Source organism: Jaculus jaculus, chromosome 15 (assembly GCF_020740685.1).
Source record: "Jaculus jaculus isolate mJacJac1 chromosome 15, mJacJac1.mat.Y.cur, whole genome shotgun sequence".
In the NCBI taxonomy this organism is placed as follows: Eukaryota; Metazoa; Chordata; class Mammalia; order Rodentia; family Dipodidae; genus Jaculus; species Jaculus jaculus.
Genome location: NC_059116.1, coordinates 36,853,255 through 36,871,088, shown reverse-complemented (window position 1 = coordinate 36,871,088; position 17,834 = coordinate 36,853,255). Strand labels below are relative to the sequence as shown.

At 55.0% G+C, this 17,834-nt stretch overlaps 1 protein-coding gene across 21 annotated transcripts in view; it reads left to right on the top strand.

Annotated features, from left to right (window-relative positions):
* Ptprs (protein tyrosine phosphatase receptor type S) overlaps positions 1-16,628 on the top strand; it is a 77,709-nt gene extending 61,081 nt beyond the window's left edge. For 5 of the 21 annotated variants that reach the window (XM_004654980.2, XM_004654978.2, XM_045134669.1 and 2 more), the window contains 19 exons: positions 271-368; positions 1,567-1,820; positions 2,187-2,280; positions 2,384-2,599; positions 2,954-3,111; positions 3,561-3,572; positions 3,926-4,038; positions 6,582-6,679; positions 6,752-6,875; positions 7,367-7,542; positions 7,647-7,766; positions 9,475-9,629; positions 9,757-10,042; positions 10,235-10,413; positions 11,218-11,344; positions 11,510-11,635; positions 14,546-14,700; positions 14,817-14,952; positions 15,461-16,628. In XM_004654980.2, the coding sequence (XP_004655037.1) occupies positions 271-368; positions 1,567-1,820; positions 2,187-2,280; positions 2,384-2,599; positions 2,954-3,111; positions 3,561-3,572; positions 3,926-4,038; positions 6,582-6,679; positions 6,752-6,875; positions 7,367-7,542; positions 7,647-7,766; positions 9,475-9,629; positions 9,757-10,042; positions 10,235-10,413; positions 11,218-11,344; positions 11,510-11,635; positions 14,546-14,700; positions 14,817-14,952; positions 15,461-15,529 (2,696 nt within the window). In that variant the 3' untranslated portion in view covers positions 15,530-16,628. Of the gene's footprint in view, positions 1-270; positions 369-1,566; positions 1,821-2,186; positions 2,281-2,383; positions 2,600-2,950; positions 3,112-3,560; positions 3,573-3,925; positions 4,039-5,593; positions 5,642-6,581; positions 6,680-6,751; positions 6,876-7,366; positions 7,543-7,646; positions 7,767-9,474; positions 9,630-9,756; positions 10,043-10,234; positions 10,414-11,217; positions 11,345-11,509; positions 11,636-14,545; positions 14,701-14,816; positions 14,953-15,460 lie in introns of all 21 variants that reach the window. The other 16 variants (XM_045134660.1, XM_045134665.1, XM_045134662.1 and 13 more) reach the window with 6 other exon arrangements.
* The last annotated feature ends 1,206 nt before the right edge of the window (positions 16,629-17,834 follow it).

Sequence of the window (17,834 nt, the reverse complement as noted above, 5' to 3'; positions counted from 1 at the left end):
CCTAGGTGGCACGCCGCCGTCCCCACCCCCAACCCTCGTCTCTCCTCTTCCTCCTCCACCACCACCTTCTCTCTGCAGCCGCGCCGTCTCTCACAGCAGGGACTTGGGGACAGGGAGACAGGGCCGGGCCAGGGCCAGGCAGGAAAGCCACAGGCACAGCGGACAACAGGGAGCACCTGGGCCGCCCCATCCACCATGCCGCCCTGCTCTGCCCTGCATTCACTAGGCCTCTCTTCTGTTCTCTCCTTGCTACCACCCGCCTGCCTGCAGTCTCTCCCAAGAACTTCAAGGTTAAGATGATCATGAAGACCTCAGTGCTGCTCAGCTGGGAGTTCCCTGACGGCTACAACTCGCCCACACCCTATAAGGTTCAGCCATGCGGGCAGCAGCAAGTGGGGCCAGGCCAGGATCAAGGCGCAGTTAGAAAAGGGCCTTAGCTGGGGATGGGGCAGAGTGCAGAATTGAGACAGCCTGGTCAGGGTTCAGCCTGAGGCTGAATCTCAGCTGGAATGGAAGATGGTCAGCAGTCAGGATAGCAACTGAGGATAAGGGCTGTCCTGGGGCCAGGGCTCACTTGGATATATTACTGAAGCTGGAGTTCAAAGACAGGGTTCTGGCTGGGGGGTGGGGGTGGTAAATGGCTCAGTGGTTAAAGGTGCTTGATTGTGAAGCATGATGGCCTCAGAAGCCACGTACAGCCAGATGCATAAAGTGGTGCATGCGTCTGGAGTTCATTTGCTGTATCAAATAAACAATATTTTAAAAGACAGGGATTAGCTGAGATTGAGGACTCAAGAGCTGCAGTTGTGTCTGCATCAGGTCTCAGTTTGGGGTATGTGTTGAATCCGAGATCACCCTGGATCAGGGCTCAGTTGGCATTGAAGCTTGACCTGGGATTGAGGCTCAGTCAGAATTAGAACCACCTGAGACTAGAGCCCAGTGAGTTGGAGATAGATCAGGACTTAAGAGTTCATCCTGGGGTTTCAGGCTTATTCAGGTGAGGTTGAGTTTAGTCTGGGATTTAGGCTCAGTTGGGATTACAACTCAGGGTTGGGCTTTGGCCTGGGACCAGGGTTTAGCCCGAGCTAAGCATGGAGTCTGGGACCAGGGCTTCTTCAGGTTGAGTTTCTCTGCCTGGAGTGAGGGCTCCTTGTGGGGTTGATGCTCAGGGTTGGGACTCACCTGAGATTGAGGCTCTGTGTGGGGTCAGCGAGCAGATGGGGTGGGGAAGGGGGTATCAGTTTATGTTTTAGGACCAGCAGGGATTAAGGTTCAGTTTCTGCTGTAAATTCAGTGTGATATCAATTCAGTGAGAGATGAGACTGCACTTGGACTGGGTCCCAGTCTGGAATTGAGGCCAGGTGTTAGGTCAGAGTTTGGTTTCAGGTCAGGGTTCACCTGGGATTGAGACGCAGTATATAGGATCACTAACCAGACAGGTAATGGATTAGCAAGGATGGATCAAGGCTCACTCAGTCAAGAGTGGCTTGCAGGGGGAAAAGTGAAGTTGGAGAGCCTGGGCTGGGGGTCAGGGCTGAGCAGGCCGTGAGCCCCCTGTGCCCACAGATCCAGTACAGTGGGCTCACGCTGGACGTAGATGGCCGCGCCACCAGAAAGCTCATCACTCATCTCAAGCCACACACCTTCTACAACTTCGTGCTCACCAACCGCGGCAGCAGCCTGGGCGGCCTGCAGCAGACTGTCACTGCCAGGACAGCCTTCAACCTGCTCAGCAGCAAGCCCAGCGTCGCCCCCAAGCCTGACGCCGATGGCTTCATCGTGGTGTACCTGCCCGACGGCCAGAGCCCCGTGACTGTGCAGTACGCTGTCCCCTATCCCCTTCCAGCCTCACAATCTCTCTGAGCCTACCTATAAGACAGAGACTGCATGAGCCCACCTCAGTGCTTCTGAGCCACTTGTGCCTCATTCACTGTCCCCTGATCCCTACATATGGCCTGTGAGAGGGATCTGAGCTTCTGAGTTAGTAGGGAGGCATAACTCCAGTAGGGAGAAGAGGGTCCTGCCCAAGAGGATACAAGAATATGTAGGCAATGAAATTGAGGCTTTGAGGGATGCATAATTGTTGGAGGAGTGGAATTTTAGTCAGAAGGCAGAGCATGATCAAAGCCTGCAGGCTCAGCATGGGCCGGGGCCTCACCAGAGCTCCTGGGACTCCCCCCTCCCAGGAACTACTTCATCGTGATGGTCCCTCTGCGCAAGTCTCGAGGCGGCCAGTTCCCCACCCTGCTGGGCAGTCCAGAGGACATGGACCTGGAGGAGGTGAGGGGCTGGGCCTGGGCCCACCAGGGCGCCAGGTATAGCCAAGTCATTGCAGCCTCAGTGCCCATGGCCAAGTTCTGAGCCCCTGCACCTGTCCCCACAGCTCATCCAGGACATATCCCGCCTGCAGAGGCGCAGCCTGCGGCACTCGCGCCAGCTGGAGGTGCCCCGGCCTTACATCGCAGCCCGCTTCTCTGTCCTCCCGTCCATCTTCCATCCTGGGAACCAGAAACAATACGGTGGCTTTGACAATAGGGGCCTAGAGCCCGGCCACCGCTACGTTCTCTTTGTGCTCGCTGTGCTGCAGAGGAATGAGCCTGTGAGTCCTGATGCGGTCTCGCAGTGAGGCTGCCCCCGCCCCGCCTCAGCTCCCGCTGGTCAGGCCTGAGCAGCAGGGAGGGCAGGAGCTAGTGCAGCCATCTTCTTGGAGGAAGGGACCGCTCAGGGGCCATATTGGGGGGGCAGGGAACAAAGCTGGGGCTTTGAAGGATGAGTAGGAGTACAGCAGAGAAGACATCCCAGAATTAGGATTTCAGAGTGACGGTGATAGAGGAGGAAATGCAATGGCAGTGGCTGGGACTTGGGGCTTCCCTGGGGATCAGGTTCCTGGGGCCACAGGAGGGTGCAGAGCAGGGAAGACTGAAGGTAGACCTTGCCTCATCCCCTCCAGCAGACATTCGCAGCCAGCCCCTTCTCAGACCCCTTCCAGCTCGACAACCCAGATCCCCAGCCCATCGTGGATGGGGAGGAGGGCCTTATCTGGGTGATAGGGCCTGTGCTGGCCGTGGTCTTCATCATCTGTATTGTGATCGCCATCCTGCTGTATAAGAAGTGAGTGTCTGGCCTCCCCAGCCACGCACCTGGGTGGGGATGGGGGAGGAACAGTAAGGGAGGGCGAGCCTCTTGATCAACATCACAGAAAGGGGACGCAGGGCTGAAATTCGAAACAGGCCCATGACTCACCTCCTCCAGCAGTGGGGGTTTTGTGTCCAGTTGGAATTATTGTGGCCACTTGAGGTGCCTGGCACATTCCCATGAGAGGGTTGACGTGCCCCTCTTTGAAGTAAAGCAGTGTAAGCATGGAGAGGACCCTCTCTAAAGTAGAGAAGTGTAAGTGTGGAGGTGACCTTCTCTCTAAAGTCTCTCTAGAGTCAAGGAGTGTAAGCATGGTAGTGAGCCCCTCTTTCCAGAGAGGTTAAGACTCGCACATGCAGTCTTTTCTGACCAGTTCCCTCTCACCTCTGTTCTTCCCCCTCACCTGTGTCCTGCTTGTGGAACAGCAAACCTGACAGGTAAGAGACTGGCCTGGGCCTGCAGCTCCCAGCTGGGACTGAAGGGTGATCAGGGTGAGGGGTTGAGCTTTGCTGCTCATGGAATGGACACCTGGCTATTCTAGCAGGTGAACCTAGGATCAAGGCTTGGTCTGTGTTTGGGGTCAGTTGGGAATAGGGCTTAGTCTGGGATCAGAGCTTATCTAGGATCTGGAATCAGTTTTGCGTGAAGGCTCACATAACATCAGGATTCAGTATATATGACCCCTGTCCTACCACACGTCCCCAGGCCTGAATCATGTACACGTGTGCTTCCACATGTACACTTGGAGAACATGTGTGTGCTCACTGTCTGTCTCTCTCTTCCCATGAAGTAAACGCAAGGACTCGGAGCCGCGCACCAAATGCCTGCTGAACAATGCTGACCTGGCCCCCCACCATCCCAAGGATCCTGTGGAAATGAGACGCATTAATTTCCAGACTCCAGGTACATACTGATCCCTTGTCCCTTGTATCAGAGGTGACCCAAAAGGGGAAGAGAAAATTGCCCCCCCCCGCACATGCCAGGCTTCAGGGTCCTGATTTCCAAGGAACTCCTGCCCTGAGAGCAGGTCTGTCCACGGATCCCATGGCTGGCTCTGCAGACGGCAGAGAGTTAGAGTGCAGTGAAGGCAGCTGTATTCTCAAAAGCCTAAGGAGAACCCCACTGCTCTTGCAGAGCTGTTACCACATGGCCAGCTGCAAACACTCTTGTGGGGAGGAGTTGAGGGTGAGCCACTGCCCATGTTGGTCTTGGGGGTGATCCCAGCATGGCACAGGGATGACTTGGAGGGTAGTTCCCCAACCCCCATGCCCTGTTCCTCCCTTCTGTGCCTGAAAGGGTTCCTGCATTTACCCTCTCTTGTCTAGTTCCCCATGGATAAAATCCCCTGCCTTGGTCATCTTTGTCTCTGAAGGTCCACAATCTTCCCTCCCCTTCTCATGGGCTCATGCCAGCTGCTTCTAACCAAGTAGCTAATGTTGTATTTAACTGATGGCTGCTGTTCTCATGGGCTCATGCCAGGGTTACCTCCATCCTTCAGCTTGTTGGAATCAGTAGTGCATCCACCCAGATTGGGACTTTCATCACTTGTATTTAACTGATGGCTGCTGTCTTCTTAAAGGAATCATGCATGGCCTCATGTTTCTTCCTGATGAATTCTTTCTTTTCCCTCTCTGGACTGATTCATGTCTTTTACATTTTCATACAAATGATAGTTTTCACCATTTGTGTCTGCATTTACCTTATAACTGCTGTCCTCCTGGTGGATCATGAGGGCCAGGGGCTCATTATTAGCCTTACTGTAATCTTCTCCTTGTTTCCCTACTGGCTCATGCTACTTTGTTCTTCCAAGTGAAAGCACTGGTCATTCATATTTAACTGATGGCTGCTGTCCTCCTGATGGGATCGTGAGGGGCTCATTTCACCTCTAACACATTTCTTTCTCCTGAGCTAGCTGTCATTTTGATTTTCATCCAAATGAGGGTTTTGAGTGTGTATTGAACTGATAGCTACATTCTCCTGGAAGGATCATGTAGAGTGTCACCATCACCCCTAGCGTCCTCACATTGTAATTTTGGCTCTGTACAGGCTTTATATCAATTGTTTGCGTTTAGGGAAGGAATTTTAAACATTTGCGTGATAACTCAGTCCTTAAAGCTCACAGCATTGGCTCAGTGCTCCTCCATGGCCTCCAAGTTTTCCCCTCACCATCTAGCATCTGCCTCCCCCCATGCTGCCCACTGGCCTCCAAAGGAAGCCAAGGCTGGGTTGGTATAGACAAACAAGCATAAACCTTGGGGGTCTCCTCATAGTCATGGCCAGTGCTCAGCCCGTGGGACACAGCAAGCAGCCACCTCTATGAGTTCTGGGTTTGGGGCCCAAGTGGCCACAGGTCCCTTCACCCCTTGAAGTTGCCCTGTTCCCTGCATCCGTGGCCAGCAAGGGGTGGGGGCAGCCGGCTTGCATGTTTTCATTTATTTACTGTTTGCTGTCTCTGCAGATTCGGGCCTCAGCAGCCCCCTCAGGGAGCCGGGGTTACACTTGGAAAGTTAGTTCCTGTGTCTCTCTGTTCTCAGCTTCCTTTCGCCCCTGTTTGTTGATTTCTCCATCCTGCGCCTGTCTCTGTCTGTGCATCCCTCAGCCAGCTTCTGCCCACCTATCTCACGCTGGCACCTCACGGAGGCAGGGTCTGTGGTTGGCTTCCTGTGTGTGCGTGTGTATGCGCGTGTGTATAGCTGTAGCAGGGCATGGGTGAGACATAGGTACACACATGTCCACATGACAGGCAATCCCTGAAGGCCCCTTAGATGAGGGATCTGGGTACTCCCAGCTTCAGGGGCATGGGGAGACTCAGCAACAGTGCACACTGGCCAGCTGGGAGTCTCTTTGCTTTGACATGCGGTTCACAGGATCTTCAGTTCAGGCTGGGGGGGTCTGTCAGACCTTCATACCTGGAAAGGAGACCCCCATCCACTCCAGCTACATTCAAGGACTGCAGAGACAGGCATAGATCGGGACACATATCATCCCTCTTCCCGCCACAAAAAAAAAACAAAAACACACATGTACTGCGTCTCCCTCCCCATCCCTTAGTGCTCCACAGTAGAAGACTTCTTGGTCTCTCTGATTCTAGAAAGGGGACTCCCCTATCCTTTCCTGGGGACTATATTTCTGAAAGCCACACCAGCTACATTAGTTTGTTCGTTTCTGTGCCATTGCCTGCTTCTCACTATGAGGCGCTGGAACCTTGACACCCTCTAGAGGATCCCTTCCTTCATCCCCTGCATACCAAGTCAGACTGGGGAGAACCGGGATGGGCCAGTGCCTTTAAGCCAGGGACCAGGGAGAACCACTCAGACTTCCTATCCTGCTGAGACCACCTGCCACACCCTTCTAACTGCAGCTCGCCCATGGCAGACTCACACTCTGAATACCCCCTGTCCTGGCCCCTGAACTGGCCACCTAGTGATGCCTCTGCTCTCCGGCAGGCATGCTCAGTCACCCGCCCGTCCCCATCGCAGACATGGCTGAGCACACAGAGAGACTGAAAGCCAACGACAGCCTCAAGCTCTCTCAGGAATACGAGGTGAGCCATGCCGCCTAGCAGCCCTTCACCCCAGCTCCGCAGCAACACCTGACCTACCCTTCTTCCCTGCAGTCCATCGACCCAGGGCAGCAGTTCACATGGGAGCACTCCAACCTAGAGGTGAACAAGCCCAAGAACCGCTATGCCAATGTCATCGCCTACGACCACTCCCGGGTCATTCTTCAACCCATTGAAGGTAGCGAGCAAGACCCTGAGTTCCAGCTCACCCAACCTCTCTCCACTGCTCCCAGACCTAGACCCCATCCTGACACCCCAGACCTGCCCCTGGTCATCCTGGTAGTTGCCGGATATCTTCAGAGATGTATTAAGCAGATAGCTGCTGTCATATAACATGTAACATGCCATTGTCTCTCAGTCTTGACAGTTCTGCCATCTAAGGGACATTTGGTGGGTACCCAAGGACAGCTTTTGGTTGTCACAGTTTAGGACAGAGTGCCGTACCCTCAAGTAGAATGTCAGAATGGTGCTTATGCCATACAGTAACCATCTTAGAGAAAGATCTGGCCCCAGATGCCTATAACCCAGCATAGAACAGCTGTGAAGTGTGACCCTCATGGCAGTATTGACATGTCCTGTCTGAGGAGGGCAGAGGAAATGCTGCGCCCTAAGAAGCCAGCCCTTGACGGGGAGTCCTCCATAAGTCCCGGGCCTCTTATCCCGCTACAGGCATTGTGGGCAGTGATTACATTAATGCCAACTATGTGGATGGCTACCGGAGGCAAAACGCATACATCGCCACACAGGGACCTCTGCCTGAGACCTTTGGGGACTTCTGGCGTATGGTGTGGGAGCAGCGGTCAGCCACCATTGTGATGATGACACGGCTAGAGGAAAAGTCGCGGGTGAGGCCCAGGCCCTCCACCCTCAGCCCCTGACAACTCTGGCCTGTGCACCCCCCTCTTCCCCCAGCCCATGCTCTATGCTTAATCCTCTCTTCCTGCCGCAGATCAAATGTGATCAGTATTGGCCCAACCGAGGCACAGAGACCTATGGCTTCATCCAGGTCACCCTGTTGGACACCATTGAGCTGGCCACATTCTGCGTGAGGACCTTCTCCCTGCACAAGGTAGGGCCTGGGCTTGAGAAGTGGGGCACACATGTGTCCCAAGCTGATCATGTACTCATGGAGCCCGTGTTGGGAATGGGGAAACTGAGGTTCAGAAGACGGGACAGAGTCAACTAATACCCAAACTAGGCATTGAGCTCATCCTCTTCCCTCAGCCACACCCAAGGGCCTCCCCTTGTCCACCATGCCGAGCAGTGCAGTTAGGCTGGGGTGTAGATAGAGAACCTTAGCACTGTATTTCATTGAAGGCTGCTGTCTTCACATGTTACCATCCATCATTCTGCCTTGCTGGTTCTGAGTAGGTGCAGTTCTGTCAACCATGAGTCATTTGTCATCTTAATGCTGGGGAGGGAAGGCACTGCTGGCACCATGCAGACATGGAAAGGATGGAGAAACACATTTAACTGATGGCTGCTATCCACTGTGGGTTCCTGTTCAGTCTTACCTATATGGGCAGATATGAACTGGTACAGTTCTGTCATCCAGGAGATGTTTGATACTGCTGGATGCATGCCACCATACTGAAGTGCTTTAGATATGCCCTTTAAGTACTTAACTAATGGCTACTGCCTACTGTGTGCTTTCATTTACCCTGCATTGCTGGTTTTTCATAGGTGCAGTTCTGCCACCTGTCAGTCATTTGTCATCTTGGTGGGCAGGGCTACCATTAGCTCCACATAGTGAGAGAGAACGTGGAGGGAGAAAATCTGGACATGCATGTTTGACTGATGCTGTTGGCCACCATGTGCTTCCATCTATTCTCTACTGTTAGGAGTTCTGAGTTGGCACGGTTTTCTATCAGGAGACTTGACTGCGGGAGGGGCATGTACTACCATCAAGGCCATCACATCTGGCCAGGCCTCTCACACTGTCAAGCACCCACCTGGCCTAAGTGCCAGAAAACTGGGTGGCCATGAGGAGGGAGGGAGGGTTAGCTTTCTGCTCCTGCACACGCACACAAACATGGTCTGCGAGCCGCCTCCTGTCTGGGCCACCAGACCACACAGAAAAGACAGACGACGTAGCCTTCCTTTTCAGGGCTCCCAGTCTCTCAGGAAAACTCCAGGTAGCAAACGCTGAAGACAAGAGCACGAGTGTAGGAGAGGTGGAGAGCAAAGAGCATGGTCAGGGGAGCGGGAAGGGCAAGGGACTATGGGAGGCCTGGAGAGCCCCCCAGATGTGCAGAGATGAGCCTGGGTGGTGGAGGAGCAGTAAGGAGGACGGAGCAGGGCCTGCTGGCTGCAGGAGGACTTGGGCTCTGACCCTGAGGAGGTGGGAGCCATAGAGGGCTGTGGGTAGAAGAGGGGGCATGGACTTGGGGTCACAAGTTTTCTGCAGCTGCTGTGGGGAGGCCAGGCAGGCATGATGGACAGGATGGAGGTGGTATGCCCTGGTCTTGGGGACCAGTGATAAGTCAGGACCGAGATGGCCACCATGGAGGGAGAGAGAAGTGGACAGACTAAAGATTTAGAAGCAGAGCTGGCAAGATTAGCTAAAGTGTAAGGTGCAGGAGGAGAGGAGAGCTGAGGGTGACCCCAAGTTGTGGCCTAGAGACTGGAGCCACCATCTGCTGAGATGGGGGACCCTATGTGGGAACAGAGGTGAGGCAACTTTGAGCATGTCGTGGGTCATCGTGGCCAAGGGAATCTGGGAGGTCCTTAGATTGTGGGAGAGGGCTCACAGTGACACACATTCCCATGGTCCCCAGAATGGCTCCAGCGAGAAACGTGAGGTTCGCCACTTCCAGTTTACTGCATGGCCAGACCACGGGGTACCTGAGTACCCGACACCCTTCCTGGCTTTCCTCCGGAGGGTCAAGACCTGCAACCCACCCGACGCCGGCCCTGTTGTGGTACACTGCAGGTACATGCATCCATGCCCCTATCCCCACCCGTCCTCTGCTCCATGGCCACCAACTTCATGTCACCTTAGCACTGGTGTGGGCTGTCGCCCCTGACCACCGTGTGACTGTCCCCTCGTGTCCCCACAGCGCTGGTGTGGGCCGCACAGGCTGCTTCATCGTCATTGACGCCATGCTGGAGCGTATCAAGCCAGAGAAGACGGTGGACGTGTATGGGCATGTGACGCTAATGCGCTCCCAGCGGAACTACATGGTCCAGACGGAGGACCAGTACAGCTTCATCCACGAGGCTCTGCTGGAGGCCGTGGGCTGTGGCAACACTGAGGTCCCCGCCCGCAGCCTCTACTCCTACATCCAGAAGCTGGCACAGGTGGAGCCGGGCGAGCATGTCTCTGGCATGGAGCTAGAGTTCAAGGTAACAGCCTGGCTGAGGTGGTTGAGGGTAGGGGATGCTCAGGAGAATGGGACGGGACTATGTCAAGCTGTGGGCACCAAAAAGTGGTGGCGAGGCATCCTGCCCCCCTCCCTCCATTTGCATTCTGGCTGAGGAAAGAGGCCTGTCCTGACCACTGTCCCTTATCTGTCCCCGACTGCCTTGTCCCCACAGCGGTTGGCCAATTCCAAGGCCCACACGTCCCGCTTCATCAGCGCCAATTTGCCGTGTAACAAGTTTAAGAACCGCCTGGTAAACATCATGCCATATGAGAGCACACGCGTGTGCCTGCAGCCCATCCGGGGTGTGGAGGGCTCTGACTACATCAACGCCAGCTTCATCGATGGCTACAGGTGCTTTTCCCCACAAGATTCAGTGCTCCAGAAGGGTCTTATCCCTGTCCTTCAGGGGCCTCCGACTTGGAGGGATAAAGCTGGACAAATACTGGCAGTCCCAGGCAACTGATTGGAGGGAGTGGGGGGGGGATCCTTAGAGGCTTAGCTGCTGTCCGCAGTGTGGCTGATTCTGTCTGTCATCACCTGTGAGTCTGAACTGGACCAGCTTGGTTTCTCAGGGCACTTGTCAATATCTGGGTGCTTTATCTCTCCTGTCAGGCTGGGTGGAACCCAGGGCCTTCACACACTCTCAGCCAGCTCTACCACTGAGCCACGTCTCCAGCATTAGTGTTTGAGTCAGAGTTTTGCTATATGGTGTCAAGCCTTCCTGCCTGTCACCCCACATGCTGGGATTGTAGGCATGAGCCCCCACTCCTGCTACTTTGTCTGATGCCTTCCAGGGATGGGAGGAGCCATCCCTCAGTGCCAAGAGGGCTCCATGTGAGTGGTACTGTTCAGGAGACACAGGCCCTGGGAAGTACCCTGGGCACAAGTGCTGTCCCTGCAAAGGCCCAAGGTCGAGAGAAACATGGCTTATGCACTCGACAGGACATCACTGAGTGGCACCGGGCAGAGGAGAGGGCCTTCCTCAGTGACTGAGTTTTACCCTGGGGCCGCTGGAGTCCATGGGAAGAAGGATTTCTGGGAGATGGGTGGAGAAGCGGGACCCTGCTCCTAAGTGAACCTGGGAGTGCCAGGTGGGTTGCTTCACCTCCCAGCGTGGCCCTGACCCAGCCTGGGCCCACGCCCCTCTCCCTGCAGGCAACAGAAAGCTTACATCGCCACGCAGGGCCCCCTGGCCGAGACCACGGAGGACTTCTGGCGCATGCTGTGGGAGAATAACTCCACCATTGTAGTGATGTTAACCAAGCTGAGGGAGATGGGCCGGGTGAGTAGTGACGTTAACCAGGATGAGCAAGATGATGGTCTGGGTGAATCGTGATGCTGACTACACTTGGTGACATGGGCCTTATATATGTGGGCATATCACAGGGTGGGGCTGATGCCAGGCAGACCTTGGATGGGGTTGACCACAGTGCTTGTGTTCCAACAGGAGAAATGTCACCAGTATTGGCCAGCTGAGCGCTCAGCTCGATACCAGTACTTCGTGGTGGATCCCATGGCAGAGTACAACATGCCTCAGTATATCCTGCGGGAGTTCAAGGTCACAGACGCTCGGGTGAGTGCAGGGGAGAGGGTTGGACTTGGCTACCTGAGACTGGGACACGATACCATAGCAAAATCCACGTGAGGAGGTGGGGAAACGCTCACTGGGAAGATACGAGCTCCATTCCCAGCACCCACATAAACTCCCACTGTGAGGTGGGTGCTGTGACCCCCGCACTGGGGAGGCAGAGACAGGAGCAGCACCGGGGCTCACTGGTAGGCCAGTCTAGCCTAGTTGGTTAGCTCAGGGCAGTGAGACCATGCGTGCCTCAAAGAAGGCGGACAGTGTTCCTCGGGTTGATACCCAAGGTTGTCATCTGGCCTCCACATGCACACACACATCAAAAGAAAGGGGGAGGGCTGGAGAGATGGCTTAGTGGTTAAGCGCTTGCCTGTGAAGGCTAAGGACCCCGGTTCGAGGCTCGATTCCCCAGGTCCCACGTTAGCCAGATGTACAAGGGGGCGCACGCGTCTGGAGTTCGTTTGCAGAGGCTGGAAGCCCTGGCGCGCCCATTCTCTCTCTCCCTCTATCTGTCTTTCTCTCTGTGTCTGTCGCTCTCAAATAAATAAATAAAAAATGAACAAAAAATATTAAAAAAAAAAAAAGAAAGGGGGAGGAGGTCTGCAGAGATGGCTTAATGGTTAAGGTACTTGCCTGCAAAGCCAACGGACTTAGGTGCAATTCCCTAGTACCCACATAAGCCACAAGGTGACACGTGTCTGAAGCTCATTTGCAGTGGCTGGAGGCCCCAGCATGCCCATTCTCTATCTGCCTCTCTCCCTACTTCCTTCTCTCTCTCTCTCTCTCTCTCTCTCTCTCTCTCTCTCTCTCTCTCCTCCCTCTCTTAAATAAGTAAATAAATAAAATATTAAAATATAAGAAAACAGGAAGGAAGAGGTGCTCAGGGCTCCTGGTTTCTGAGTGTGCATTCACAGTAGCAGGGGGGATGGAGGAGCAAGCATCGTCTCCTGGCAGGCAGGAAGCAGAGTGGAGGCTGATGTCTTCCTTCTTCCCAATCCATTTGGTGCCTCAGCTGTGGGGTGGAGCCCCTCCCCCATTCAGGAAGGTCTTCCTCCCTCAGTGAAACTCCTGGAAGGAAGCTGCTTTACCAGTCTCCCAGTGCAGTGAAGTTGACATCCCAGCCCTGGGGCTGGAGGCTGGACCCCTGTTGTGACCTTGTTGCTAGGACAAAGCACCTGACCAGAAGCAGTGGGCAGGAGGGAGGAAAGGGTTATGTGGGCTTATGGTTTCCAGAGATTGCTCCATGATGGCAGGGAAAGCATGGCACGAGCAGAGGCTGGACATCACCTCTGCCACAGAGATGGAAACAGCAGCAGGAGAGTGAGCCGAGCTCTGGCCAGGGGGAGCTTCTGTGACACCCCTGAGTCCGCCCCCAACAACACACCTCCTCCAGCAAGGCTCCACCTCCCAAATTGCCACCAGCTGGGAACCCAGCATTCAAAACACATGAGTTTATTTTTAAAATATGTATTTAGTTGAAGGGGAGGGACCTTGGTAGGAGTTGACAAGGCCAGGGGTGGATGCAGAAGCCCTGGGAAGGAGTGGGCGAGGCAAGGGGGATTATAGAGGACTTGGGTAGGAGTGGACAAGGTGAGGGGTGAACACAGAGGCCCTGGTAGGAGTGGGCAAGGCCAGAGGGACCCAGAGGCCTGGTAAGAATGGGAAAGGCTGGGAGAGGAGGTGATGGCTGAGGTGGTCCAGGGCCATGGTTTGTGCTGATGTGGTCCAAGGGGATGTTGGGAGAGGATGGCCAAGATCTCCCTGGGAGGAAGGAAAGGGCAGCTGAGATGAGCAACTGTCAGGTGGGTGGGGATGGGAGAAGAGGGCAGATTTGGTGTGGAAGGCAGGGTGGGGGTCAGAGGAGACAGAGCACTGTCCTGCACTAAAGGAGCTGCCCAGTGGTGCAGACTGTTCCCTGCATTCAGGAGGGTCAAGAGGTCAAGGTCCTCAGCTACATAATAATGAGTTCAAGGCCAACCTGGGCTCCAAAACTTAAAAAGACAAAGATGCTTCTCATGAGCGGAATGCTCAGAAAGTGGGCAGTGGCCATCAGCAGCAGTGGCACAGGGTGGGTTGTGGGATGTGGATGACAGCAGGGAGGAGGGGAGGGTGCCCTGGGATACGGGGGCACAAACAGGATGGTGCTACAGCAGGGCCGGCACTTGGCCAGGGGGGACGGGAGAGACGCCGAGGATGGCCTGCGGTGCTAGCAGCCATGGTGGTGCCCGCAAGAGGGATGGAGACTGCGGGGCAGGGGCAGGTGGTATCACTGGGCGGCTCCTGCCTGCGGCAGCGCCCGAGACTAGAAAGGCAGGGAGAACTGAAGGAGGCAGCCAGCGGAAAGTGGGCAGAGATGGCCAGGGTGATGGTGTGGAAAAGCCCTGTCCTGTGTTGAGAGGTGAAAGTGGGTCGAGGAAAACTGGAGGTCTATGGTGGAGGATGTTGGGATGAGAAGGAACTGGTGGCGGCTCACGGAAGGAGACCCGGAGACATGCGCTGCTGAAGGGGCCCAGGTGATCAGTGCTGGAGGCACAGCGTGGAAAGCTGAAGGTGGTTTGTGTGGAAGCGTCGGCGTGGGGGTTGGTGAGTCAGTCAGTCTGGGTGCTGGGAAACGGTGCTGCCAGTGACAAAGATGGCATTGAGGGACAATAAAGGATGGAGTATGTTTGGGTGCAGGGACACTGGCATGGTGAGTGTGAATGTAGTTAAGAGGGACAGGAGTGGAAGACGGTAAAGACGGTGGAGATAGGATGACTCCCTCTGCGGCTGCTGACGATGACACTGCAGCATCCCAGTGGAGGATGCACTGCTACCTGGTGGATACAGAAAACTGGACAGGATGGCGCTGTTGCTGGCCGGCCATAGCAGATGGGATTAGACAAGCAGGCACTCTTTTTCCAGGACGGCCAGTCCCGGACCGTCCGGCAGTTCCAGTTCACAGACTGGCCGGAGCAGGGTGTGCCAAAGTCCGGCGAGGGCTTCATCGACTTCATCGGCCAGGTGCACAAGACCAAGGAGCAGTTCGGCCAGGACGGGCCCATCTCTGTCCACTGCAGGTGAGCTGCCCTGGGAGCCCGGCTGGGGACACCAAGCCCAGGTGGCCCCTGGGGCTTCAGCGGACACCGCTGCGCCCTCGGGTTCCCATTCTTGTCCTGCCGCTCTGCTCCCACAGTGCTGGCGTGGGCCGAACTGGAGTCTTCATCACACTCAGCATCGTGCTGGAGCGCATGCGGTACGAGGGCGTGGTGGACATCTTCCAGACGGTGAAGGTGCTGCGCACGCAGAGGCCGGCCATGGTGCAGACGGAGGTAGGACTCTGCTTCCCAAGCCACCCCGCCTCCTCCCAGGAGACGCCCACGCCCACCCTGGCTTTGGATGGGAAGGGGACGAGTTAGCTGGTGGAGGGATCATCAGAAGAGTTCACAGAGTGACAGAGACGGTCACATTCCTGTTCCATGGTCTGCTCGTGTGTGTCTCAGTTGAGGCTCTGCCCTGAATCCGTCTTCAAAGGGGCCAGTGCACGTGGTGAAAGTGAGCCCGAGAGGAAGAGCTTCCCTGCGGCCCCCTTGTGGCCTGGCGGGGCACCCTCTGGTGGGGGCGGGGCTGTCTGAGTGAGTCTCTGACAGGGGCGGGGGCTCCCAGGCTTACAGGGGAAAAGGACTCCCCCTGCATGTAGGGAACCCTTGAGAGGGCCTCAAGAGGGGGACAGAGCAGGACTTCAGTCTGGGTGAAGGGACTCGGGTCTCCTGCGAGCACTGGGGGACTGGGAGGGTTAGAGCAGAGATGCCAACGGTGCCCGCCGTCCCTCTTCCTCAGGATGAGTACCAGTTCTGCTACCAGGCGGCTCTGGAGTACCTCGGGAGCTTCGACCACTATGCAACCTAAAGCCATGGTCCCCACAGCCACCATAGGCCCTGATGCCACTGCCCAAGCCAAGAGGACCCCAGCGGCCTAGACCCCCAGCGGGCAGGGCGGAAGGACATGGCACAGAGGCTGCCGGTTGGCGCTGTCTGGGGACAACGCAGAACCTTGAGTCCCCCTGTGCAGCCCAGCGGTGTCCCTTGTCACCTGCCGCCTTCCAATACTTGGCACATTCCTCATTTCCTTCCAATTCCAAAACGAGGCCCCGGGTGGGGGGTGGGGGGTGGTGAGCACACACGGGGTGCTGCCCGGGGGCCTCCCAGGAGGGTAGGCAGAGGCCATGGACTCCCGGGAGCTCCCTCCTGCCCGACAACCTGGGGACACTGGGCCAGTGCAGAGCTGAACTTTGCTTAAACTCTCCCATGTGACTGTATTCAGTGACATTTCCTTTTTTTTAAATAGTGTATTTTTTTTCTTTGCATTTTTTAAAAAGAGGAGACAAAGACTTGCCAGCCAACCATTTAAAAACAAAAAAGATCAACATTGCTGATGTTCTGTCCAGAGACAAGACGTCTATTTTTTCACAGTATCTTCATCCTCGCGTGATAGTTCGTTTGGGAGCGTGTGCGACTTTCCCTCCAGCTGGCTTTTGTGGGGTTGTCCCCCTGCCATTAAGAGCTGTCACCTTTCATGTGGGAATGGGACTTTGTTGACCTTCCAAGGTTTTGTTTTTTTTTTCTTGACACCGCCTTTCTTTTTTTTTTTTTTTAATTAAATTTTCAGACAAATCAAGTACAGCAATTGTGGGGGTGAAGCACGGGGTGGGGGGACCTGGACCACCATCAGCACGTCCAGACCAACAGGGGTCTGTGGGGACACTGCTGCATAGGACACCATGGCCTGAACACACCTGCCTCCTGCCCCTGCAGAGGGATCCAAACCCCGGGGCAGGGAGGATGGTCCCACTTCCAGGAGGGGCCTATGCCCACATCGCGGACCGTGTCCCCCACCCGGCCCCAAGCAAGTGAGTTTTTTCTCTTTGTACCAGAGCGGAGAAATGGCTGGGTGGAGCTCCACCCCCGTATGTAGATACCGACTTTGTATTAAAGGAAGAGCGTCCGGTCTTGGCCTGCTGGGGAGTCGTCTTTTTTTGTTTTTGTTTTTGTTTTTGTTTTTTTTTTGCACCCTCACCCCGATCCTGGCTCATCCTGGCAGTGAGAACAAGGGCTACTAGAGATCTGGTAGGTACAAAGTTGGGAAAAAACAAAAACCACTACACAATTCAAAATGTGTTTATGGAACAAAACTAGGTGTGGCCAGAATGGCTCTATGGAAGAGACCTAGAAAACAGCAAACGTGAAAGTCATTCTCACCTTGTGGTGTTGGGACAAAGCCCCCGACCAAAACCTGCTGACAGGAGAGAAAGATTTATTTTGATTTTGGCTCACAGTCTACGGTCCCAAGTGGAAGGTCCGTGATGGAAGGTGACGCAGGGCGGGACCACAGGCTGGCCATCCTCTGCCAGAAGGTGGAAGCAGCAGCTGGGGAAGAGGGAGGCGAGCTCTGGCAAGGGGGAGATGGCTGGAAGACCCCAAAGCCTGCCCTAGCAACAGCAAGGGTCCTCCAGCAAGGCTCTACCTCCCAAATTGCCTCCAGCTGGGGACAGATCATTCAGACCACCTGAGTTTATGGGGCACACCTGTTCTGTCTGCAGGACGAGAACTTGGAAAAGCATGCATGAACCAAGGTACAGGTCAGACAGCTCCAGGACCAGAGGAGACCCAGACATGTACATGCAGCATGAACCCTGTGGAGCATTAGCAAAACCAGGAACTTGAACATCAGTTTGGTCCCCAGCACCATAAAAACAGAACACAAAACGGGAGTGGTGGCGCACGCCTTTAATCCCAGCATTTGGGAAGCAGAGATCAGAGGATTGCTGTGAGTTCAAGGTCACCTTGAGACTACAGAGTGAATTCCAGGTCAGCCTGTGCTAAAGTGAGACCCTACCTCGAAAAACCAAAAGAAAAAAAAAAAAGGTACAAAATTTTAAAGCATTAAAAAAAAAATTAGGCCAGGAGTGGTGGTGCACACCTTTAATCCCAGCACTCTGGAGGCTGAGGTAGGAGGGTTGAGGCCAGCAGAGACTATATAGTGAATGTCAGGTTAGCCTGTGCTAGAGTGAGACCCTCCCTCAAAAGCCCAACACACACATACTAACAAAAAAAGCTATGTGGGTGCTGGGGAATCAAATCCAGGCCAGCAGACTTTGCAAGCAAGCACCTTTAACCACTGAGCCGTCTCCCAGTCCCAAGATCTGAAAGGTTTT